Source organism: Macrosteles quadrilineatus, unplaced genomic scaffold, assembly GCF_028750875.1.
Source record: "Macrosteles quadrilineatus isolate MER2022 unplaced genomic scaffold, UCM_ALF_1.0 Scaffold_5__1_contigs__length_97177068, whole genome shotgun sequence".
Classification (NCBI taxonomy): domain Eukaryota; kingdom Metazoa; phylum Arthropoda; class Insecta; order Hemiptera; family Cicadellidae; genus Macrosteles; species Macrosteles quadrilineatus.
The window spans coordinates 56,808,840-56,833,925 of NW_026542598.1; the positions used below are offsets into that span (position 1 = coordinate 56,808,840).

General features: G+C 33.7%; 2 protein-coding genes across 3 annotated transcripts in view; one reads left to right on the forward strand and one right to left on the reverse strand.

Moving 5' to 3' along the window:
- Positions 1 to 16,482, forward strand: LOC128993801 (pancreatic triacylglycerol lipase-like). 2 transcript variants are annotated; one of them, XM_054417816.1, is made up of 13 exons: positions 1 to 111; positions 5,819 to 5,910; positions 7,459 to 7,557; positions 9,172 to 9,307; positions 11,266 to 11,425; positions 11,534 to 11,637; positions 12,152 to 12,279; positions 12,802 to 12,945; positions 13,406 to 13,513; positions 14,361 to 14,478; positions 15,094 to 15,242; positions 15,758 to 15,827; positions 16,259 to 16,482. In XM_054417816.1, the coding sequence occupies exons 1-13, from the start codon at positions 101 to 103 to the stop codon at positions 16,434 to 16,436; spliced, it is 1,497 nt and encodes a 498-aa protein (XP_054273791.1). In that variant the 5' UTR covers positions 1 to 100; the 3' UTR covers positions 16,437 to 16,482. The 2 variants fall into 2 exon arrangements, with proteins under 2 accessions (XP_054273791.1, XP_054273793.1); XM_054417818.1 differs by lacking the exon at positions 1 to 111 and adding an exon at positions 3,632 to 3,737.
- Positions 16,483 to 18,022: 1,540 nt separating this feature from the next.
- The window catches only part of LOC128993800 (catalase), a 46,851-nt gene continuing 39,787 nt past the window's right edge, over positions 18,023 to 25,086 (reverse strand). Inside the window, exons 6-10 of the mRNA XM_054417815.1 lie at positions 23,661 to 23,852; positions 22,851 to 23,003; positions 22,272 to 22,510; positions 19,721 to 19,853; positions 18,023 to 18,941 (exon numbers count right to left, since the gene is read on the reverse strand). Coding sequence (XP_054273790.1) covers positions 18,849 to 18,941; positions 19,721 to 19,853; positions 22,272 to 22,510; positions 22,851 to 23,003; positions 23,661 to 23,852 — 810 coding nt within the window. The 3' untranslated portion in view covers positions 18,023 to 18,848. The remainder of the gene's footprint in view (positions 18,942 to 19,720; positions 19,854 to 22,271; positions 22,511 to 22,850; positions 23,004 to 23,660; positions 23,853 to 25,086) is intronic.

Genomic DNA, 25,086 nt, shown 5'->3' on the forward strand with positions numbered 1-25,086 from the left:
GCGCAACCTACTGCAGATTGTTTGATTGCAATCAAGAACTGTTAAACTCGATGGATTTGACTCATTTCGGTCTCTGTTCTGCAACTTGAAATTACCTTGGATGATCATAAGGTAAGTGTATATTACTATAATCCTCTTAGATTATTGTGTTATAATGTAAACATGTATGTTCATATTATGTATACATGAAGATGGTGCCGCAATTCCCCCATTGCGCTATTGAGCCTTCATTTTATTATTTTATACAATTTGTCCAACCATTAATTGATTTGTATTAGGGAATTATCAATAAAAAATTTTGGTTTGGTTGATAAAAAAATAAAATAACTATACATAGTTAATTTTCCAACTTGAAATTGATTGAGGTCTTTTAAGCAGGCATAGTTGTTTTAAACATAAAAAAACCAAAACCGTTTGAAAATTGTTTTGTAAAATTAAAATAAAGACAAATCCAAACGGTTTTTGTTGTCGAACAAACAAAAATGTACACAATAATCAATCCTAATTATTTTAATAGCTGAATAATTGGAAAAATTAAAACGTACACAGTTAAAATCAGTCATGAACCAACAATTTAATTTATTTTTTTAATTTTGAATTAATTAATTAATTAAAAAATTTTAATTAATTAATTTTTAATTTTTTTTAAATTTAATTTTGTTAATTAAATCAACAACAACAACACATTGAACTTGTTAAAATTATTTCCTAGTCATTAAAACTCATCATTTAAAACACAGGTCTTACTTATTCAAACAGAAAACTTAAATCATAGAATAAATTTCATACATTGTTTTATAAAAAAAATAAATGGTATCAGCATTCTGACACATACTTTCTCCCATAAGATTGTCAACAACCTTTCTCATGAGTAAGCGGTGAGAGTAAATATACGGAAAAGGGATTTGTACAATTTTCATCAGAATTTAAAGGACTATAACATACTAAATTTTTATCAAAATCGTTCTAGCCAATTTTTGGAAAATCCGATTTTCCGTTATTTTATGGGGATTTTTATGGGAAAATAACATAATTTACCATAACTTTTGAACTGTAATTTTTACAGAAATGGGATATGTATCATTTTGTTTAGACTATAAAGGACTATAACATACTAAATTTTTATCAAAATCGTTCATGCCATTTTTGAGAAAATCCTATTTTTCCAGTTTTTTTATAGGGTTTTATGGGAAAACCCCCATTAAAAATAAAATTTTCTAAAAAATGACAAAAACTATCAAAATTGTAAGGATCATAACATAATCTGTTAAATCAAAACCGGATTTTTGTCTAAAATCCTATTTTTTGTTATTTTATGGGGGTTTTATGGGAAAATAACATAATTTACAATAACTTTTGAACCGTAATTTTTACAGAAATGGGATTTGTACCATTTTGTTCAGAATTTAAAGGGCTACAACATACTAAATTTTTATCAAAATCGTTCGGGCCATTTTTGAGAAAATCCGATTTTTCCAGTTTTTTATGGGTTTTTATGGGAAAATCCCCATAAATAGTCAAAATTTCAAAAAAATGAAAAAAACGCCTGGAGATACTACGGATTAGAACCTACATACCAAATTTCATCGAAATCGGACCACAGGTGTAGTCCCTAGCTCTGTACACATCTAGACACACAGACACACACACACACACACACACACACACACAGACATCACTTCAAAAACCACTTTTTTGGGTCCAGGGGGACCCAAAACGAATATATCCACTCAAAACTCAAACTCGAAAATTTTGACGAAAACAATACTTTCTCCATATACTATGGTATAGGGGGAGAAAGTAAAAACAAAAAAACATCTTTATCCAACTCTGCTTTAAAATTTCTCCAAATGTTGGAAATTTATTTTGTATGTTTTGCAAAAGTTCTACCATTTCTTTTAGTATCGGTATCTAAAACATTGTACGAGAATTAGAACACTAGACTTCTATCCTTACAGGTATGTGATCTAATCCTCCAATCATCAATAGTTTTTAGCAACCCAGTAGTTCAGAACCCATTGTGAGCTGTACTATGGTACAGTAAAATATGGTATAGGACTCAGGCAAAGAGATCTTTATCATTATTACAGATCTCTCTCCACAATAGGCCATACAATAGGGAGCGAGCTGGTCTAGTAGTAGAGAGCGGAGCTTTTAGTACCCGAGGTTCAAAGCTAGCGAGTTCCAAGTACGCCAATAACCAATGGATTTTATCTATGTGATAATGCCGTGACCCTCTAGGACTAGCCTGAAGTAATGTGTAAAACAGTTCCAGGCTTGAACTTAGCGTCCTAGGATGTTAAGGTGAGACAAAAAATCCATACAATAATAAAGTCTTAAATGTTATTTCCATTACCAGAATGGTAAACAAACTGGTCTGCTGTCGTATATTAACATGAATAACCACAATGCTATCTACAAGTTCCCTGTTGGAAGATCATCTGATGAGTTGACAAGTTCCTGCTGTATGTCAAGATCAACAAGTTTAGATCTGTGATTCTTGTTTTCCTGCCTTTGTTGTTCTGTTTCCTGGCATACACTTTACTAAGCAGTAGAACTTAAGACAAACCATGGAGGGGAATTAAGAATAAAGAGCTTCTTTAAAAAGAAAATAAGATGTAGAACTCTAATTTTTAATAATGAAAAATGGTTTGAAAATTATAGTTTCGGTAATAGACAATAGGTATTCTTTATTAACATATTCGTTGAATATAGTGCATCGTCATAAGGTATTAGGTATTACTATACATTTTTTAAATTGTGCTAACGTATATGGTAGACTACAAGATATGCATTCTTTTAAAATCTTAACCAAAATAAGACCAAAGCATTAAAAAATTAATTTTGTTCTAAGTATTTTGTATTTTATTAATTTTTTTTTATTAATATTAACCGTTTTGTATCATTATGTTTCAGATCATTGTACATTTTTCATCATTAGTTTTATTCACAAATATTTGAACAGAAAACTGTATGGATCATCTGAAAGTAAACATGATTTTAACAATACTTGAATAGAACCATGATAGAACTATCCAAATCATTAATATGTTAATGCAATTAATATATGATTCGGGCTAGTTACGTTATGTGTTTATGTTTATGATCATGGTTTTATTGAAAACCGATGACATATATTATGGGAAGGCCATTATAAATCAAAATGTCTTGTAGTTTAAACCATAATTTCATCTCGCTAAAACATATTAATTCCACTGTTAGTAGTATAAAAATTATGTTAGAGAAGCTAAGCAAAAGAACAGAGAAGGTATATTCAAGTTCAGCAGCATAGATAGTACTGTACAGAGGTCAGCTGATAAGCAGATCAGCTGATACACTGCACCTCCAATTCTGCTGTTCTGTTAGATAATATTTTTGTTGGTTGCAGGTTAAGTTGGTATGGATTGACCAGATCCTAAGTCTAAAACTCCAGCTTCCAGCATTTTATTAGTATTTTTTTCTCTTTCACTATGTAGATGTCAGTGTTAAAAATCCAAAACTGCTCAGTGGTTAACTGTCATTTCCTGCTAGATAAAAAAAGAATGCTCCAAAATTAGCTTATTTCTGGATGGTTGAAAAATTGTGATTTTTTCATTGTAAACACAAATAGGGGTATTCCCACGACCTAACAGTAGTTAATGCTTTGTTTGCTAAAACCACCTTGAATGCCTTGAGCTTAGAGTCTAGGTTCAGTCTGAGTCTGGCCGTCTTTCTGTCTACAAGGTTAAACTGGCAAGGTTTGTCTACTTCCATCACATATTTAATTAATATTACTTCCATTAAATTTTATCAAATAAACGGTTGATCGGTAGCATTAAAAGCGAGATTATTATACAGTTAATGAGACTCATATTATAACTATTGTCTTGCAAATGGTGAACCTTGATGCATTATTGGCAGTAATATTTTTCATTTATTTAAGTTGTATTTAATTATGTTAGTTTTAAATATTAATTTAAAATTATAAATATTTTAAAACTATTTTAGATTTATTACGTTTGTTATATTTACATAATTTTTTTTTTATAATCCGCTTAAGTTTGATTTTGTAACAAACCTTTATCTTATCATAAATTAATACTGTTCTTAAGTTTTACTATAAACTGTCGTTATAAATTACTCTGTGAGATTCATCAAAATTTTGGTAAGATCTGGTTGAAAAAGTTATGGACAGCTATAAACTGACAATAAATTACCAATAATTTTGCTTATTTCCTTGGTGTAATATTCATCAGTAACTTTTTAGGTATACAGGGTGCCCTAAACTACCTGTACCGCTTTTGTGGGATTGTTCCTTGCGTAGAGACAAACATATTTTGCAATATACAGTAACCATGAGTCTCCCATGCCTAGTTTATCCGCCTATCTGTTCTTATGTGTTTTTAAACACTGTACCTTACCAAATTTAAAGATTCTAAGTTTAAGTGTTTTTTAAGAAACTATAAGGAAATAAAAAAAAAACTTAAAAAATGAAAGATAAATTATTTGAAAGTTTGGAGTGATAATCATTATTGGATAACAATCTAAACCAGTTCTATCACTGACACAATAATTACTGATGAACTCTTTGCTCAAGGTTAAAAAATGTTATAAGTTTCCCAAATTACGATTTTTCTACCAATAACTTGATTTCTGTGTTTGTAAAACCTTCTTGGAGCAATTCTAATAGGCTAAAAAAATTATGTACTACAACATTAGGACTTTCATTTTAATTTGCATGAATATTTTTGGAAAATTTAAACGTCATTACTTTCATGATGCAAAATGTATTGTGTGTTAAATATCAAACATATGTTTTTTGTAGGCCTACTGTAAGTTCCTTTTAGGGAACTTCCCATATAGGGAAAAGCTATTACTTATGGTAATACTCATGGTAAGACCCAGGACCGATTTACTTTTTCGTTTTGAGGTCCCTAGAGGCCAAAAACACCATCCGTTCAGATTCATATATACAGGGTGTCCCGTAAGTAAACAGCCAAACTCCGGGAAATGGTTCTATGGGTCAAAATAAAGAGAAAATCTAGAATATCATTTTTCCAAAATCGCTTCGTTAACCAGATATTTGCCATTTTTTTTTCCACATTAACATTTTTATCTTTAAAGTTTTTCAACCGATCATTATGAAACCTGGTATGTATGTTAAGGTAATAGAGACCCATTCTAGACAAAAATGTTAAAATAAAAAACATATGGTTAAATAATAGTTAAATAACCATAGAGGTTGAACAGAGACATTTTAGTGTAAATCCGATCAGGCAAATGGAAATTTGCTTAGTCTGCAGGTTTGCCACGGTGGGGGTATTGAATATTTTGTATGAAATTGTATTTTTAATGGGAGCAATCATGTTGAACAAAAATTACACTTTTAAATCTTATAAAAAATGTATTATTTTTATTATTATTGTTTTAAACTGTATTTGATTTATAAAATAAGAATATGCATTTACCAATGGCACAATAAGAAACTATTGAGGAGTCAACATTCAAAAGTTTGTCAAATGTCAACTTCATGGTAAATTTAGATTCTGGTCATGCATGAGACAAACACAAATTACTGATTAGCCTATTTCAGTTTTTACAATAGCCGAAATATTTACTGTACTCATGGTTTTAGTTTTAGCCTTCTGCAACTATCTATCATCGAACATAATTACTAGTAGAGCAGCCAAATAAATCAAGGTTGAACAAAACAAAACTATACGCACATGCGTGGATAATAATACGTTATATGTATTTTCCCATGGGTTGATCGTGCTGATAAAAAAGTGTGTGTGATTATAAGCCAAATATGTGATATTTTCTGTCTGTATGATTCTAGCACCATAGACAACGGAGGAGCTATGGGTAGGTATAATATTGCCACCATCACACCGCTGATTGTGCTGCTGTTACTAATGCACTGGGCAAACGGTGAGTGAAAATTTGATCATCCTTCCATAGATAAAAAATCTCATTAATAATTCTCATTAATTAATTCTTCAATTTGTTTATGAAATAAATCAAAAAGTAACATCGGAAAATTAATTTTCAAACAATAAAGGTGTTTCAGTCTTATACAAGTTATCGGCCATCTATAATAATATAAACATGGCAAACCTACAACTACTATATGCCATTACTTAACAAAAACGGCTGAAAACTGTAATTGAAATGCGTGGTACAATCTGAGGTTCAAACTTATAACAATTATTTGCTTTGGTGTTTGGTTTACGTATTTCCAGTGCGGTGAGGTCGTATCTGAGGCCAGGTGGTGAAAGTTGTTCCTTCACTAGCCAAGAGGAAGCTCTCTGGATCGAGAGTTCAAATCCAATCTCAACAGTGGTGTAGTCGTAAAATGTCCAGTGTGGGAACTTACTTTAAATACTTTTTATTGAAATGGCGACTATACAAAAAACGGTCATTTTGTCTAACAAACTTACTAACAAATAGGACTATTGGAAACAGCCGAAAGGGAATGCCACTCCTACACGTTCCCAATCCACTACACCACTATACCTCTGAATCTCAGTAAAATATGGTGTCATGAGGAGCTCAGCTGTCTTTGGCAGAATATGGTGGGAGTTGCCCAACTATAAATGGTGGACAACTCAGCTGGAAGACAGGAATTAATAATTGTTTGTCAAAAAAGACATTTTGCTAAAAGACAAGGCTTTAACTTTTTTTCTGTAAAATAATTTGAATTTTTGTGTGTTCATACTAATATAAGAGAAATTATAGAAATCTGCATAGTTATATCAGATGATCCCTGGGGCTCAAATCAATATTATTCAAAGTTAGTTATTCTACCCAGTTTCAAGAACATTTAATGTAATTTACCTATTATTTTGTAGATGAGCCTTTGTTCTTGATGTTCTATGTTTATATCACAATGCGCATTAGTGATATAAACTTAAAACATATCAAGAACAAAGGCACCTCTACAAAATAATAGGCAAAATATTATTCACCCCAGTTCCCATGATTTTAAAACTTTTTATCTGTATAAAAATGTAAATTTTGTATCTTTAATTTGAGAGCTAATGTCGACAGGGAAGCGAGCTCCTGAGCTGGTCTAGTGGTAGAGCGGGGTTTCACCACTTTAGGATTAGGAGTCCGAGGTCCCACCAATCACCGATGCTTTTGATCTGTGTGATAATCCCTCTACACTCTAGGACTAGCCTGAAGTTCTGGGGTAAAACCTTTTGGTTTTAGGATGAGAAAGTGGGGCAAAAAAAGTCATATTGAGAAATCTGCATCTATTTTGGCCTAGTGGTAATATACAAATTTTATTTTCAGACCTGATTACCAGTGTGAAAAATTATTCCATCCAACAATGGATGAATGTCAACGGATTTTTAGTTATCTAACCAAATAATTGTTTAACTTAAAAAAATAAAAAGGGTTTTATAAGGGAATAATAAATTTGTGAGATATAAAACTCTACGTAAGGTCTCATGTTTATACTCTATGTCTGTTCAGGTATCTCTGTTATGAGAGCTGCCAAGTGTGTGATACCCAATGGACTAGAACACTCCTCCAGAGCTGTCCTACTGCAGCAATGTCTCTCCAAGAATTATGGTGATTGGATTATTTTCATTATTGGTTAACTCATCCACCTCCACATCTAATTTGTTACCTCAATAGACGGTTTCCCAGTTTTTCTTCATCACTTGGCTAAAGAAACAGCTGATATTATAGTCAGTAGCTCTAGACTAGAGTTACAACTACTCCATTCTACACTCACTTTACATTAATATACAACTCAAAGGCACACACCCATATTTTGTTGTATAGTAATTGAAAACAATAGTTTTGTTAGAGAGGAACAAGAAGGGTAAAAATACATAACTACAGTTATATTTCATATTGTTTGTTAAAAATATGTTTTAAAAACGTTTCGTCTCCCACTTTATTCTCAGTGTTTCCTTTTGTGCCTATTTATGCCAGTGGCACGTTTACGTTTTTTCTTAGGGAATGGTCCAAAACAGTGTTCTTGTTAGTATTCAGCATCAACCTGATTTTAGAAAACATTATTAATTGATAGACCAATGACGAATGGCATCTGCCATTCCAACAATTCTTGCCAATCCGGTAACAATCTTGCTTGGAATTGAAACAGCGACCTTTAGATTAAAAAACAAGTACTATAACCACTCGGTTAATTATTTTGCTTAGAAAGGAAACATTTTATAATTAGAAAGGAACAGTTCAAACCCTGTAGCTTCCTTGCTAGAAGTAAAGATTTATTGCAGTAGAATACTGAATTAAAGTACGGATAGACAATATTTATCTATCTCGACATATAAACTCTGCACATTCCAAGAACTATCAAGATCAACCTTGAATTTGAAATGAAATCAGCATTAAAACACAACCAACCTGATATGAATTAAAGAGAAAATCTCAACTATTGATTACATACGTATTCACTTTATCCTTGGAATTTAAATTAGATTGTCTACACTTTGTTTAACTTGCACACAGGGAAATCAAATTAGACATGCAAAACAACTGCCAAGAGGATATGCGAATTGTTATACGTAACCATGCGAAAGAGTGACTTTAATAATGATGAATCTTTAACTATGTTTGAGATATGTGTATAAAATATTTAACACTGATGCATGGTATTAGAGATATAGAAATAATAAAATAAGTTAGAGAAAATAATTGGTTGACATTTTTTCTTAAATTTTGTGACAGTCATTATTATTTTTTGTTATAATACCGGGACAATGGTTTTATAATGTAGTGTTTTATTTAAAGCGTAGGTAGTTTTAAAGTTTGTTGTAATAAATAACAAGAAACAAAATAAAAAGTAAATAAAAATAAGTTCTACACTTTCAGGCAGGCTTGCGGTTTGCGTGTGCCATACACTCGAGAGATAATTCAACCCCTCTCCTTGTGGGAGGGGTTTCTCTTCCTTGTGCCCCCAAAAAACCTAAACCCCCTGGGCCAATTTATTAAAGCCACACCTGCTTACAGGAAGGAAATGTCTTCAGCCGTTACATATAGATAAAGATAACAAATTTACATGAGAATATTTTGAATTTTGATCCATCTTTATTGTTAGGTACAATATTTTTTTAATACATGTTTATGTCTACTAAACTTAGTAACGATTTAAATTGTTCACATAACACTGAACATGATTTTTGTCAGGCAAATTATAATTAGAACATTATTTATCAGGCCAGGGCAACGAGACATCATGTTATGATGAGCTTGGATGTTTTCCTATGGACAAGCCATGGACAAGTTTGCTACGTCCTTTACCCTCCCCCCTCCATCCAGCAGAGATAAACGTTCGTCTCTACTGTTACACAAGGTGAGAATAAGAATAATATGTCTATCATTCATTTGCTTAAAGAATTATTATTCAATTTGGCAGTCTATTGTGATGGTAATAATAGTGATAACAAACATGTAAACATAAACATTGAATAACCAGATGAGTTTCGGAGGCCAGGACTGTGGTCTTTGGGCCTCCGAGTTCTTGTATTAGAGGAGGATAATATGGTGTAAAGCTTGTATTCCATTTATTACTGTTTAAGAACAGCTGTTTTCTTTAGCCCTGGCCATTAATACATTATCAAAGCCAGTCTTATGATAGTAAATAGGGGTGCATGATGTAGTTTTTGCCAATATTTACTGTCATGCAACACATTATACTTACATTAGATATGATTAAATATCCAAACATTTTTGAAAAAAATATTTAATTGTTTTATACCGTAAAAATGACATATTACTTTGAACTATTTTTTTTTTAATTTATCAATTTAATGTTTAAGCAAAAACCTTTGGCTTAGTGGAAAATATTTCTGAACCATTTCTATAATAGGAGCTTAGGAACTTAAACAGACTGAATTCCAAACAGCCAACTTAATGTTAATTAACTTTCAAGGTCAATATTAGACAACTTTTATAGTAATTTTCATAATCAATATTTTCTATTAATACCTTCTTTATGGTTATAGCAAATCAACAGACCGAGGAGATTTCTCTGAGGTGCATTATTTAATGTGTTTTTTTTTATATACAGGGTTATTACAAATGATGTTCATGATTTCATACATACATAAACTATAGTTTTATTTGTTGTACAAAGAATTAAAATGGTTACAACTTTTAAAAAACTCAAAAAGTTTCGACACAGATACACAGAACTACAAATGCTCGATACGGGAACCCCTTGTGGTACGACAGATGTCAATAATGTAGTCAAGCTCTTGCTAGACTTTGAAAAGTGTGTCTAGGTCTATTGTTTCGATAGCATTGATAATCCGTTGCTGGATCTCAAGTATGCTATCTGATAATGGTGGTGTGTACGCCTTATCTTTGATGTATCCCCACAAGAAAAAAATACAGGGGGTGATGTCCGGAGATCTTGTAGGCCAGTTCAGGGGTGTGTCATTATTCGGACCACCGAGCTCGTTCCATATCTCAGGCAGCACATTGTTAAGTTCAGCCCTACTACAAATAACATTCAAATGCAGCCATTTCTCATAAATTTCAAGTGTCACTTGACAATATAGTGGTTACTAGGAGGATAATCGTTAAACCTGGTTCTTAAGTGTCGTCTCACACTAATAACAGATTGGTTAATGTAATATTCCAACTGGCAAAAAGCTTTCCTGCCTTCAAATTCAGCCATTACACAACACTTACAACAATTGACTTGACAAACAGCTGATATGCACCCAAACCAATGTAAATGAAACTTTATGAGTTTTTCTTTCCAATGGTACCAACTAAAATAGTCTTGAAACAAATTAAACCAGTAATATTTATAATTAAAATCAGGAACAACATTTGTAATAACCCTGTATATATTTTTAAACTACAGTTTGGTATCTTCCTCAATATGGTATAAATAATATGGTGACTGCATATTTTAGTTTTGTAAAAGGGGGCGAATAAAATTAGAGTTTGTAGCTAAATAATAAAAGTTAATCCTAATTCAATCTATTTGCCACAATGTCATCAAATAAATTAATTTCCAACAAATTTTCCAAACCTTTCTCTATAAAATATTACTTACCAAGTATTTATATTTACTGCAAAAAGGTAAACCTGATGTGGCCGTTTTTTAATTGTCAAGTTATTGGCACGTGATTTAGATTCGGGACTAAATTATTAAAATACGTACCTGTCAAAAATATAACTGTTTAGTGTGTTTTGTTTGGATTTAATTGTGGAATATGAAGAATTGTACTTTTTTTACAAATTTAGTGTTAAAAGAAACAAATTGTAACCAAATTAAAAACTTTGAATTATTTCCAGAGAGTCTCCAGAGAGGTACAACATTACTCTATGGCCAGAGATAGATCTTGAGGGATGCAACTTCAACCCTTGTCGTAAAACTGCCTTTGTTGTTCACGGGTTTGCCAGCAACGGCAACAACTCTTGGTTGGCAGATCTCAAGGATAACTATTTGAAAATGGTGAGTAAAAAATGTAATTACATGTGATTGTGAATAAAGTCTGATTTTTGTTTAGTTGTATAGTATTGTTTTCAGTACAAATACTTTTATCATAATTAATGTTTTCAGAAAGACGTGAATGTGTTTCTCGTTGACTGGGGCTCAGGGGCAGAGTTACTGAACTATCTGCAGGTCGCCTCCAACACAAGAATAGTGGGTGCTGAAGTAGCAAGGTGGGTTATACAGTATTTCATACCTAAATACCCTACAGTACCCCATTTTTTATTTCATCCCAAAAGAAATACAAACTGAATTGAGAAAAATAAAATTAAATGATAGTTGGTTAGTGTTTTTTTATTTCTTTTATTCTAAGACATTTTCAAAGGTTCTAGTTTGATCCTGGGAAAAGCTACAATCTTTTTGGTGGTTCAAAACTGGACCGAGCTGTTCTTGACCAGTAGGCTTTTAATAAAATTATCAGCTAAATAACCAAATGATCTGCTTAGTCAGTAAGACAGCTACTGTATTAATCCATTCAACACTTTTCCATCAGTTATCTTCACCTTAAACACCCTACTCCGGTGTGTCAACGTCATAAAAATCTAATCAACTAGATGCAGCATTGTTCTAAAAAAAATACCTGATTCTTGTTAGAATTCCTTACTCGAAATCTCAAAATTAATCCTATCAGTCAGTTAGTCCATTATCAAAACTTAACTAATTTTTAATCATATGTTTTCAATCCAGATTCCTAAAGTGGCTGATTAAAAACAAGGGATTGGATTCTGGAGATGTTCATCTCATGGGCCACAGTTTGGGAGCTCACATCTGTTCCTATGCAGCCAAAGCTGTGCCCGGCATTGAGCGGCTTACAGGTAATGTAACACTGTTAAGACTTAACGATACACATTTCCATACCGTAGATGGTTTAATGGCTTGGTAGTTGAGTGGACATATCGCTCGCCTAACAATACGAAGCAAGTTACCGGTTCAATCCTGAGAAAAGTCAGTAGGACTATGATGGTTTGAAACTGGACCTGGGTGTCCTTGATCATTGGGCTTGTTAGTAAATAGTCCTGACACAGAAATCAGCAGCTGATACATGTAACAAAACAAAACTACACAGATTATTCACTCCATTCTGCACCCATCTCACATTCATATTCAGTTTAAATACACTTCTAGGTGATTTGCTGTCCCATAAGATTATATCATGACAGATAGTGACTTGAATTATGTTACACTATTGTTATTGATCTTCCCTTCTATTTATTTAGAGTATTGAGACATCACTGTTTTTTATTCGTTAAGAGGAATTTTCGTATCTTGTTCAATATCCTCAAAGATCAAATTAAAGTGTATTCAACATCAGAAAATGAATGCTGTCTATTTGACAGCCATGGACCCAGCACAGCCAGGCTTTGAAGGAACAGACAAGACGGTTCGGCTAGACAAAGAAGACGCTAACTATGTGGAAGTTCTGCACACCAACGCAGCCCCCTTCATACCCTTGTTGGGGTTCGGACTAATTTTTCCTGTTGGTAAGTATCTTTAGCAACATCATCACTGCATTATTCATTTCAAAAAAGATACAGATGATTGAAAGTTCTTTCTCTTTTAGCTCCATATTGTATAATTTTTAGCTTCATTATGGATTTTTTTCCTGGTAGTATTGCTTAATAAATGGAGTAAAAAGAAATTAAAATCAATAATTATGATTGCAAATTGCAACATCCTGATACATAGGAATAGTCTACTTCGTTCAATTTAGAAATTTAACATTACATAGCTTTTACATTTTACTTTAAGAGCACAATATTTGACTTGACCTATGAGCAGGGTCAATTAATCTTCTTAGATGTGTATGAGAGCTAAGAATATTATAGAATTCTATGAGCACATGAAATGAAGAACTCTTATAACTTTACACTGAATTTAATTTGTATATACTGTATTATCAAAGAATACATTTCTCATAACCAACATGAATATCTGAACCAGGTCACGTAGACATTTACTTGAACGGAGGTCTCCGACAACCTGGATGTCAGTTGCCAGACTTCACTGAGATCAAGAGCATCAAGGACCTTGCAAAGTTCCCTGTTGAATGTAAGTGACCTGTCAATCTTGCTAAGCTCCCTTTCAAATGAAAGTAGCCAGCTGTTCCTTTTGTATTGAAATATAATATAACCATTATAACAAGTTAGCAAAAAAATTATATTTTTTACCTACAACCGTTTTTAAAGTAGCCATTTCAGTTCAGTTCTTAGAATCGAAAAGTTTCACATAACAGCATTATTGTTTACTTTCATAACAGCATAGTTTTACTTAAGTTAACGGACCAATAAGGTTCAAGGATTCAGAAAGAAGAAGTAAAATTTTAATGATTTGAACTTCAAATAATCAGCTGTTCAGGCCAATTTAATTGTTGAGTGGCACAATTAGTGTTTGTTACAATGTTTGTTGCATCACTGTCAATGGCAATGAGAGGTATAAACATAATAACCTCTCTTAGAAGTTATGAGTAGTAATGTTCAGTAATTAAAACACTGTCCTAGGTAATGTAGTGTTCACAACTCATGTAAATAGTGAAAACAACACTATTATTAAACAATGTTTAAAAGTAATAGAGAATAACGTTTTTTGAAGTTGCCCTGCTGAGACAAGGTCCAGGAATGGTACAATAATTTATATTGTTTGATGTTTGTCTCCTTACTCCTTGTTTGTTTTATTTAAGTTCTATAAGCCAATACAGGTCTTCCAAAATAAAACTTCTGTTCTGTTTTCCCATAAAAATGTTATGAATGTGTCTGTAGACAAGATGGCTCTTTAAAAAATTCTATTATTTCAATGAAATTTGAATCAACAATAAAGTAACCAAATCAATTTGAATAAGTTCGCAAACATACTGACCCAACCCTGAGAATTCTTTTTCTTACTCATCAACTTTCCACAGTTATCGGCAAGCTTGTGGCTTGCTCTCATGGACGATCGTACGAGTACTTCACCAATGTTCTGCAGGACGACTGCACAATCTGGTGTAAATTGGCCGGCGTTACCAGGCATCTTCTCAAGTCAGTAATGATTTGTATTGGATAATTTTGATATCTTTAATTGTTCAACCCTTTAATGCCAGTTATACAACCTGTCACATCAACCCTACAAAATATTAAGATGACTTATTGATCGGTTTTTGTTTGCATTTAAAAAAAAATTTAGCTTGATTACCGTACTGTGTCCTGCATTACGTAATCAATCCTCTGTTGCTATAGGGGCAACTGGTTTTGGTTCTTATAAAGAACAATCATGAGGCCGCCGATGAGTCAAATCAATCGCTTCATTAGAAGGTTGTCAGTAGAGTTTGGTAACACAAACACATGAAAAACAGAAGCCTGATATGATGGGTCCATCTGAGAACCGAAACTAGTTGCTCCTGCTGCAAAAAAAGGATTACTGTGGCAGGTACACCATTAATGTGCAACATCAAACATGCCTTGTTATTACAGATGGAATATTTTGAATTATCAAAAAAATACTTCTCCCTTCAATATACACTCCAAAGAAGTTGCTAAATTGGGACAAAATATTATTGTTATGTTTTGTGACTTCACAGGTAAGCTTTGCTGAATTCTACTATTACAAAAAAACTTGGTTTTCCATTCAATAATAGTTAACTGTTTGTTGTTCAGTGGAGTGACCCTGGGTTATATTGACCCGTTGTTCTCCCGGGTCCAGAAATGTGATGCCAAGGTCTGTATTCCCCTGGGACTAGACACTCCGGACTACACTGCTAGAGGGGTGTTTGCTGCAACTACCAGCAACAACTACCCTTACTGTGGTCAGTAAAAATTGACTTTAGATATTAACAATTGAAATAGACGTTCCATCCAGATGTATTAATTGACCAAATTGAGCCAATTTTGATTCAAATAGAACAAGTTGATTGAGCCACTCAGGGAGTGTGCTGCTGTCAAATCGGGTTTACTCCTTCAGGTTTTGATACTATGACATTTTATGGTAAATTCAAATTTAAGTTGTTGTTAAAGGTAGTTATCAAGAGTTTGTGTTCAACAAAATCAATAATAATTATTGTCAACACAATCTGTCAGTGACTCAATTCAACAACATATATTTTTATTCTAAAACTGACTAAAACACACCTTTATATTAACAAATGGCACTTCCTACGTAATTATAGCTCTTGAATCCTCTTGTCTTTTAGTTTTACAACCTTTAGGACTAATTTGATACCATATTGACCTTTACTTTTTTCAAAAAATGTATTTTTACTACTAAATCATAGGTAAAATTTGTGAAAAAATGTTTTCTTTTCACTGTTGTTTTCTTTTTTAGAAACTGATCCAAAAGTAAACAGCCGAATGTTACGAGAGATTTGTGAAACTATAGGAGAGGTGACAACCGCGTAAGTTTTAAAATTGATAAAAATGGGTTGTTAGTATTACTTAAGCTCATTTACTTTAATTATTTATACACTACACATCCTAGTTGTAACAATAAATCTTCTATTTGACCAATCCAATACTCAAAATAAAATTTCCTAGTGTAAGCAGGTTTACTAGTCGGCATTAGCTGTAACGGAACACTCATCAACTTTGGTATTTAAAAAAATACTACACAGGATATATCTTCAGTAATACAAGACTTTAAAATTGTCCTCATTTAAACTTTATTTAATGTTTTGCAATCGTATAGTACCGAGTCATGGCTACATGGTGTTTAGTTACACCCTTCAGAGTTCAAAATGCTTATGCAACCCGTTGAAACAATTAATTTTCATAAAAGATAAACAATTAAAATTCTTTGACGATTGTTATTCAACATTTCTGTTTACAGGGCGACAGACATTGTTGATGGAGTAGTGGAAGGAGTAGCAGAAGGAGTTAAGACAGTAGCAGGCAAAGGCAAGGACCTTGTGTCAGGAACAGCTGACAAAGGAAAGGATGTCATATCTGGAGTGGCAGACAAGGGTAAAGAAGCTGTGTCAAGCATACGAGGCCTTATTAGACATTGATTAGGATAAGTAAGTTCTAAGTCAGATTAAATCGCTTTTAACTTAATCATGTTTACTTCCACTCCTCAATTAATAAGTTATCTTACTAAATTATTTGTGCTAAAAATTCCTATAGTATTAGAGTACTAAACACACACGCACAAATATAGTACATACAATTTATGTGATTTTGATGATGTTTTAATTTGTTCCCGTTGTTAGGCTGGTCAGGTAGCAGATCTGGTGATGTATGGTCACAAAAAAAATAGTATATTTATATATTCATATTCAAACATCTTTATTCATCATAAACCATGTACATTGGTGGTACAGTGAATACATAAAATAAAAATACTATTTCTATCTCTGCGACGTGGAAAACTCATCAAAAGAATATAATGCTAGATTTATTATATACTCTTTTAGAATTTTCAATTTTCTTGAATTTTGATAGGTTCATATTTTTATGACTTTTTAAAAATACATTTGTTCCAGCATGGGAACATTTAGCTCTTCCAGAATTCTATTCATATTTTTTGCATACTCAAAACTCACTCGTTTTAAAAACATTTAAGATGGATTATTTTTCAAGTGGCTGCCATTTTTTATTGTTACAAAGTAGAAATCTGTTCTACTTTGTTTGCAGACAGATCCTATTGTACCAAGTTGTAAGTCAATCATTTAAGGGGTTCAAAAGTTCAAGGGCACAAGTTAAAGGGTGTAAAATACACATAAAAATAGACAGATAACCAGACATTGTTTATAAAATAAGTTTTTAATATCTTCACCTAAAGCCCTCACAACATTAGGCGATTTGGTCACCCGTCGATGAGCGATTAGATTACCTTACCAGCAATCATATCACCAGTCGAAACATATTTTTTTACTCCAGCAATCAATCAGGCGATATCATGTGAGGATCAAATCAGAGTTTGTTGATCAGTGTGAGTATTGAACTTACTATTTTTCCAGGAATAGATTTACAGAACAATAACAACAATATACAGTAGCATTAAATATTGAGAATGAATTAACAGCAGCTGTAGGCCTATTATATACAGTAACAAAAGGAAATGATCAAGATTATAATACTAAACCAGGTGACTCGAGTCATACTTCAGTGGGCATGTGCAGGGAGAATATCACGGTAGATGATTGCTCGGTACCACACACATGTCAATCTTGTCGTACAGCAATCTACAAATCGCCTAAAATTTGGTGGATTGCCAGGGAAAATAGAGTGATTAGGAAGTCGGCGGGCGATATCAAAATCACTGGCAATCCAATCGAAAAACCCCCATACATTGTCGATATTTAGACAATATGGTCACCAGCAAATTTTTTTCGAAGGGGTCACCCTGCATATTTATGAGTAGGAATTTATGAACTTTTTACTTCTAAAAATAAAATGTGAAATAAGGGTAAAAAACGGCTACAGTGAGCCTAAATACCACAGAAATAAAAACCTTCTCCCTCATTCAGCCTTAAATCATACACAACTTATTGCCTGACATTAAAATCTCAACCACAGATAGGGAACTTTATTGTAAATGTTTGTCAAGCATTGGCATTCAAGGTAAATAAATAAAAGAAAATCACAACTGGAATAGATTAAGATTACATTTATTCAGTTAAATACAACCTAGTCAAAGATACAACACATATATTTAATACATCAAAACAGACTCAATAGTTACAGAAAAAGGCACCATACTCAACCTACAATATTGGACATAGATAATGATTTGGTAACCTTAACAAAAACAAAAACATAATTAAAACCACAACAAAATATACACACGGTATATATACTTACTAACAGAAAAAAATAAATTTCAAAATTAAATGGAAATGTTTTGAACTTTGTGTTTTGCTGGCTAAACAATCATGGGAAGTTGCAATAACAAACGGAGTTAAAATTACATTAAAACGGTTAAAAAAAAATAGTGATGCATTAGTACCTGAAGGGAATTTTTGGTACCACCAATTCTTGGGAAAAGTACCTACACTGAGAACTTGTAGCTGGTAATTTCTATGAAAACTGCCATTTCTTGGTAACATTACTTTTCAAGATAGTTTATCCTACCTAACTGACAAAAAAACAGTTATATATAATAAACATCCTTGGAGCTCACAACATAACCAATATAAGCTATTAATACAGTAATGCATTCAGGTTCTCAGATATAATAGCTTAAAAATGTATAGTAGTATTCAACCATGTTAAATGGAATATACTCTAAATAGGCAATAATAAATTATGGAATTTCAAATAATCTTACCTAAATCCCAACACCACAATTGTTTTACCAGAGCAATGGACAAAGATTTTATAAACATATTTATAACAGATATATCAAGTGAAAGTACATATAAATACTAACAGAGATATGAACAAAATACAAACAGTCAAATGGTAAAATTTCGTAATGTTTACAGTTTGCTGACTTTTCCTTTGCGCAGTCCGTCAGCCAAACGTTGCCCGAACCCTGCATCAACTTGGCTGAAGTTCTTGATAGCTCGGTCCTGAAAAGTAAAATGATTTTAAATTAAGAGCAGACAAAATTTCCAACCTGCAGATCTGTTAGTAGTCTTTTCTTGGAAGAGGATTTGTTGATAATGGCGAAGTGTCTTATTAATTTAACTACTCTAAACACCTACTTTAACTGAAAAAACGTTATGAGCCTATATGAAAACTTTAGTATATGCAGAAAAAATTACGTAGATAGTTTTTTTATCATGCCTTACTGTTATTAAAATTTCACACTAAAATTGTTTTAAATTTAAGTTTTTTTTAATTAAAAAATGTAGTCTGAAAAGGGTTTAGCTGTGCATCACGAAGAAAACCATGAGCCGCCCCATTCAAAAATGTTCTGTTTGAATGAAACATTAACAACAGCTGGTCCATATAGACAGATTGTCTATTTCAGCATCAAAAATACGATTGTACTACAGCCTAACCTCCATTTATTTGTCCAAAAGCTCCAAATGGCACTACCTTTGTCACTCCATTACAACCTGAACGAGGTGTGTAACTGCAATTGAGGAGATTTTTCTCGACCTCCAGAAACGAAGCAAACCTTAACAATGATTTTGAGATGCTTTCCTGGCTGTCCATTTATCTCCATCACTGCTCCACCTCATTGATCAACTTACAAAAGCCTTGAACCTTGAAGAAACCCAGTTGTGACTAGAACAAGCTGAAAAATATGACTGACTTTCTTTGAAATCATATCAGAGACAGCTTAGACAAGACAATAGACAATAGACAGTTTCCTTTACCTTACTGATGAGTGATTACGTACCTGAATGAATGTTGAAGCCGCTTGCAAGTTATCCACAATGTTGTTGACCATTCTTGTGCGTTGTTCTGCAGTCAGCGTCTTCTGCCAGAACAACGTAGCCTGACTGAAGTTGTCTTCATCATCACTGTTATACCTGTGGAAATAACAGTAAATGAGTAACAAGCCATAATGGTATGTTACATTACTAGTTCTAAAAATAGGTGTTTACCGGACGACTATGGTCATTCCTTTGTGAGACGTAGTCGAGTGCGGGATTACCATACGAGTCCGGTAAACATATTTTGGACAAGTGATATACAAAATTTTACACCATACTCTTAAGCTAACTTAAAATTTAAAAATCTGTACAAGTCCTTATTTATTTTATACTACCGACTAAAGGACTAACAATCACTACAACCATCAACATAACTATTCTATTGTAACCAATATATTACTATTGTCGGGACGACGAAAGTTTGCGGTTGAGGGAGGAGCCTAATCAGTTGCGGCTCTAGGACCTTGTCTAGGGGGGGGCTCCGGGGGGTTGGGGGGGTGTGGAGGACCCCCCCTACAGAAGAGGGGGGTCCTCCACCGGAAAAAAATTTAAATTTTTAAAGCCGTTTGGTGACTTTCTAAAGCAATTTTAACGCCTAAAACTAAAACTGTGTCCAATAATAGTCCAAAAACTCCCATTTCACCTGTTGTTTGTCATGCATGAGCAAATAGACATAAGTAGAGTAAAGTAAAGTATATTTTTTAAATAGTTTTTACCAATTTATTTAATAAAATATTTAATAAATTGATAATAATTAATTAAATATTTAACTAAATTAAATTAAATTAAATTAATTAAATTAAATTTTTTATTTAAATATTTAATAAATTGAAAGAGCTAAGTAGAAATTATTAATAGTTATACTTAATTGATGAGTTAGTTAGTTGGTATTTTTGAGTCAATAAGTTACGTCTGTAGTTTTAGTATAGGCTAACCTAATCAACCCGAAAACTAAGTAAACTAACCATAGGTAAAGTGACTCGGACAATTTTAGTTATAGTTACTTATTATTAGTCTTAATAAGTTATTACGGGTAAATTTGCCGTGGGTTGAAGGCCTAAATCTAAATAATAATGGACGGCGGTATTTCGTTGTCGTCGACGGCTAACGTCACTAACGAAGTTAGCCTGATTATCAATGAAGGGATCAAAAATATTGACCACAGAATTTCTTTGAAAAAATTAGGACCTCCTAGACCTTTCATGAACATAAACCAAATTCAAAACAGTTCAAAGAATAAGAATAGCTTCACACGAAAATGTTTGCCACATATGTACAATCATGCAGATTGGCTATGTGGTTGTTCAATTAAAAATTCATTTTTCTGCTACACTTGTTTGGTCATGGGGGTTCAAGATAGAGCATGGACTGTAGACGGCATTTCAGACCTTAAAAATCTACTGGAAAAAGTAAAAAAACACAAAACACTATTGATCACAAAACAACAGGTCGTTTGGCACTAAACTATAACTGAACTGTGGTCATGGACATGGAAAGAAGTGAGGTTAGTTTATGTTTATGGTAGTGACAGTGTGGATGATGGCTCCAGCGCTGCCAACATGGTTCTTCCTATCCTAATCGTGTGTGATGCAGAATTATCCAGTTTAGGGTGGCTGCCCTGATTTATGGATGCGCGCGCAGCTTTGGACTCTGCCCCAGAGTCCCTATTGTAAAGCATTGGAATGACGTCACGGCACCCTCAGCGCTGTTAGGTGTTTCTACCATAAGACTACATGCATTGAGTTTGGGACGGAGGTTGCCGCCGTCCGCAATCCACATTATGAAAGCGACTATATCGAAAAACAGTCATTACTGGATTCAAAATTTAAAACTATTTCATTTCATATTATTATCATATTGATTAAGTAGTCGTAAGTAATTGTAATTTAATTATTTTAATTACGACATATTATTTTTTTATTACATAAATAAAAAAAATATAGATTTCTGTATTGTTGGGAGGGCGGTGTCCGAGAGTCCTTATGGGCTAGCCCCTACTGAGCCTAATTACCATATTTAGGTTTTGAAATTAATTATTTTTAGGTTTTGAATGAACCAATGAGAACCGTGCGGTGTTGCCAAATCTAATAATACCAGCTGATTTGAAAATATTGCTTAGTATATTTTAATTAGTGTTGTCAACGGGCGATGTGGCAATGTCGCACTAGCCTTGTCTTGTGATTGGCTGCCACCAACTGCAAACTTACGTGGTCCCGACAATAAATATTGTTTGTAGTTGTTTACCATATAATGTTTGTTTTGTTTACCATTGGAGAATCAATTGACGTAATTTACTTTATGGCTGCACATCTCTAAACGAGGCGCGCTCTTGAAACTGAGGCAAGTAACAGACACCTGCCTCAAGAAGAGCTCATAGATAAGATTGATGTTCGTCAAGCAACTGACGTTTAACAGGTTCAGAAGCATTTTTAAAAAGTCCACAGGTGACTAATTCAACCAGTGACATTGTCTACCAAAACTCAATAGGCCTAAATCAATTGACCAACAACGTACCTAGCGACATCGCCAGAGGCAGAGAATTTGCTGTAGTTTCCGCGGGTAGGTTCGGGAGATTGTCCGTTGAAGCTGTTAGGGAAGTAGTTGGGTGCGCCGGCCTGGTTGTCGCCGAAGCACATTGGTCCGTCTCGCATGTTGTTGGCCTTGCTAACCTTGTAGGGACAGTTGACAGGTAGCTGCTGGTAGTTAGGGCCAAGGCGGTGGCGGTGGGTGTCGGTGTAGGAGAACAGACGACCCTAAAAATGCATGGTAAATGAAGAGTTGTAATTTAGGATTGTAAACTGTTTTATGTCCTTAATTTGACAGCAGGAGAAGACTAAAATCAGACGCCCAACTTAATGGATTGACTTTAGTGAAGTATTTACACCAACTTAATTTAATCGCCAGAATGTATACTACGACATCAGACAAAAGGCTCAACACAAAAGGTTTTTTTTAACAGCACTTTACCCCTTCTGGATTTGTTCATCAGAAAATTTACCTTGGTATTATCATCTTCCCAGACACTTTTTAAATATTTTCACAACAAACAAAAGTACTCGATTGTACATTAAGCAAACAAACTCGACTGTTTACCTGTAACATCTTGTCAGGGCTGGGTTCAATGCCAGGCACGAGATGGGCAGGGCTGAACGCAACTTGCTCCACGTCTACAAAGTAGTTCCCTGGGTTGCGATCCAGCACTAGTTTACCCACCTCTATCAGTGGGAAGTCACTGTGGGGCCACACCTACAACAGGTATCATAATAATTCAGGTCTCCCTAAATACAGGATGTCTACAAGAGATTAGTATTATATCACACTTAAGTCATAATGTTACTACAATGTTCTACCTGTTTGAGGTTAAGGCTACGGCTCCCCTGACAGTAGTATACCGGTACTAACTGTATAGCACTGTAATTTTTGGACGGTACACACAACACTTGGATGGCTCCACAAGCAACAGAAGACGAACCTAATCTGCAGTGCATGCGTAATATGCTACATATTACATAATTTTGTAAGGATAAATGATGGATACAATCAATTAAAAGATGCTGGGCAGTTGAGACTGAGATTGACGCGGTGCTACCTTCTACAGCTAGTAGTGCCACCTTAGGACAGCTAAGTGTGGTGCAAAAATATGACAGGTTCCAATTCTTTGTGACACTTCGTTCTCCAGTAATATGAATGATGCTGCAGACTGTTGCCAGTGGAGCCACCTTCAGTTTACTACAACAAAATATCATTGGAGCAAGGTAACTTAAATCATTAGCTTGTATTCAGTGATCCTGAGGCTACAGCTGGTCTATATGGGTGGGTGTTAGCTTTAACATCCAAAAGTCTATGATAAAACTTTGCAGTACCAATACTCTAATTTAAAATCGAGTCTGGTAGATTTTGTACCTTTGTTAGGTCGAAGGGATTCCACTTGTATTTCTCGGCCTGTTGGAACGTCATGATCTGCACGTGGAACGTCCATGAAGGGAAGTCTCCACGAGCGATGGCATTGTACAAGTCTCTGATAGAATAGTCAGGGTCACTGCTAGCTAGCTGCCCCGCCTTGTCTACGTCTAGGTTCTTGATGCCTTGGTCCGTCTGTAATATCAGTGCATTTTTTATCAGATTTTAACATAAAACTTAGACCTCTTTATTGGCCGGAAAATATATTTCCAAGTCAAATAAAGCGATTGGGACACAGTTTATTTATTTATTTATTTTATTTTATTTTGTATACGGCAAACACCATTTTACATTTAACATTGCAATTATATACTGTACAGATGGCCAAAAAAAGATGACGTAATAATAGATGCGACCATTACAACTATCTGCTATACTTACACTCAATTAACAAAACAGAGTTGAGAAAATAAATATATGATAAATATCACAGCAAGTGGCAATAAAGACAAGTTAACAAGCAGGAACAATAATACAATAAATATTAACGAAGTAGAGACTAAATATAAGCAAACCCAAAATTATGAAACACTACAAAATAAATACACAGTGTGGCGGCAAAAACAGCAAATTTACAGAAGAGAACAATGTACAAAAGGTACGGTAAACTCTGAAGAAAATAAAAGAAAACTTAACAATAAAGGTAACAACAAGATAGACCATAAATATTAATAAATATTAAAAAGTAATGCACAGAAGTGAGGGGAGTCGACGGCCCCACCACTACCACACACTCTTGAACCACACACAGAAACATGCACTCACTGGCTCGGAAGTGAGGGGAGTCGACGGCCCCAACACTAAGTCATCGCCACACTCCTAACGAAAAGCTAATTTAAAAAAAATCAAACATGCACATGCTCCTCTGACGAGTAGAAGATGGTTAGCTCTTTCCTAAGACGATTCTCGGAGAAATGAATCAGGTTGATGTAACTTTATTAATGTGGTAATAGAGTTTTAACCGATCACTTTAGTTTGAATCCAGTCGAGTGGCAGTAATAATAATGACTGGCCGCCGCATCGGTAGAAAATGCCCAGCTTAGCTTTGTTCGCCATAGCTTGTTCAGTACTATAGAAATTACCATACAGCAAAAGTACACCCAAGGATTCATTTACAAACGATCCAGAAATTTCAAGTTAATACTTTAATAGTAATATTTTATGATCAGTATATTTCATTACACAGTATTTTTGGTCTTTGGCAACTTGTAAATTTTCAGGCAGTATCACACAGAAATCTTGCAACCCTCTTTTGTATACATGCAACAACATTTTTGTAATTTAAAATGCTTATTTCTGGAAAGAGGATAAACAAGTTTTGATAAAGTGTCAGTAAATCTATCACTTCCCTTACTTCAATCCCCCACTT

Coding starts and splice junctions, on each gene's coding strand:
- LOC128993801 (XM_054417816.1), top strand. Junction 11,638..12,151: donor GTGGGTGCTGAAGTAGCAAG/GTGGGTTATACA, acceptor TTTTCAATCCAG/ATTCCTAAAGTGGCTGATTA. Junction 15,243..15,757: donor CAACAACTACCCTTACTGTG/GTCAGTAAAAAT, acceptor TTTCTTTTTTAG/AAACTGATCCAAAAGTAAAC.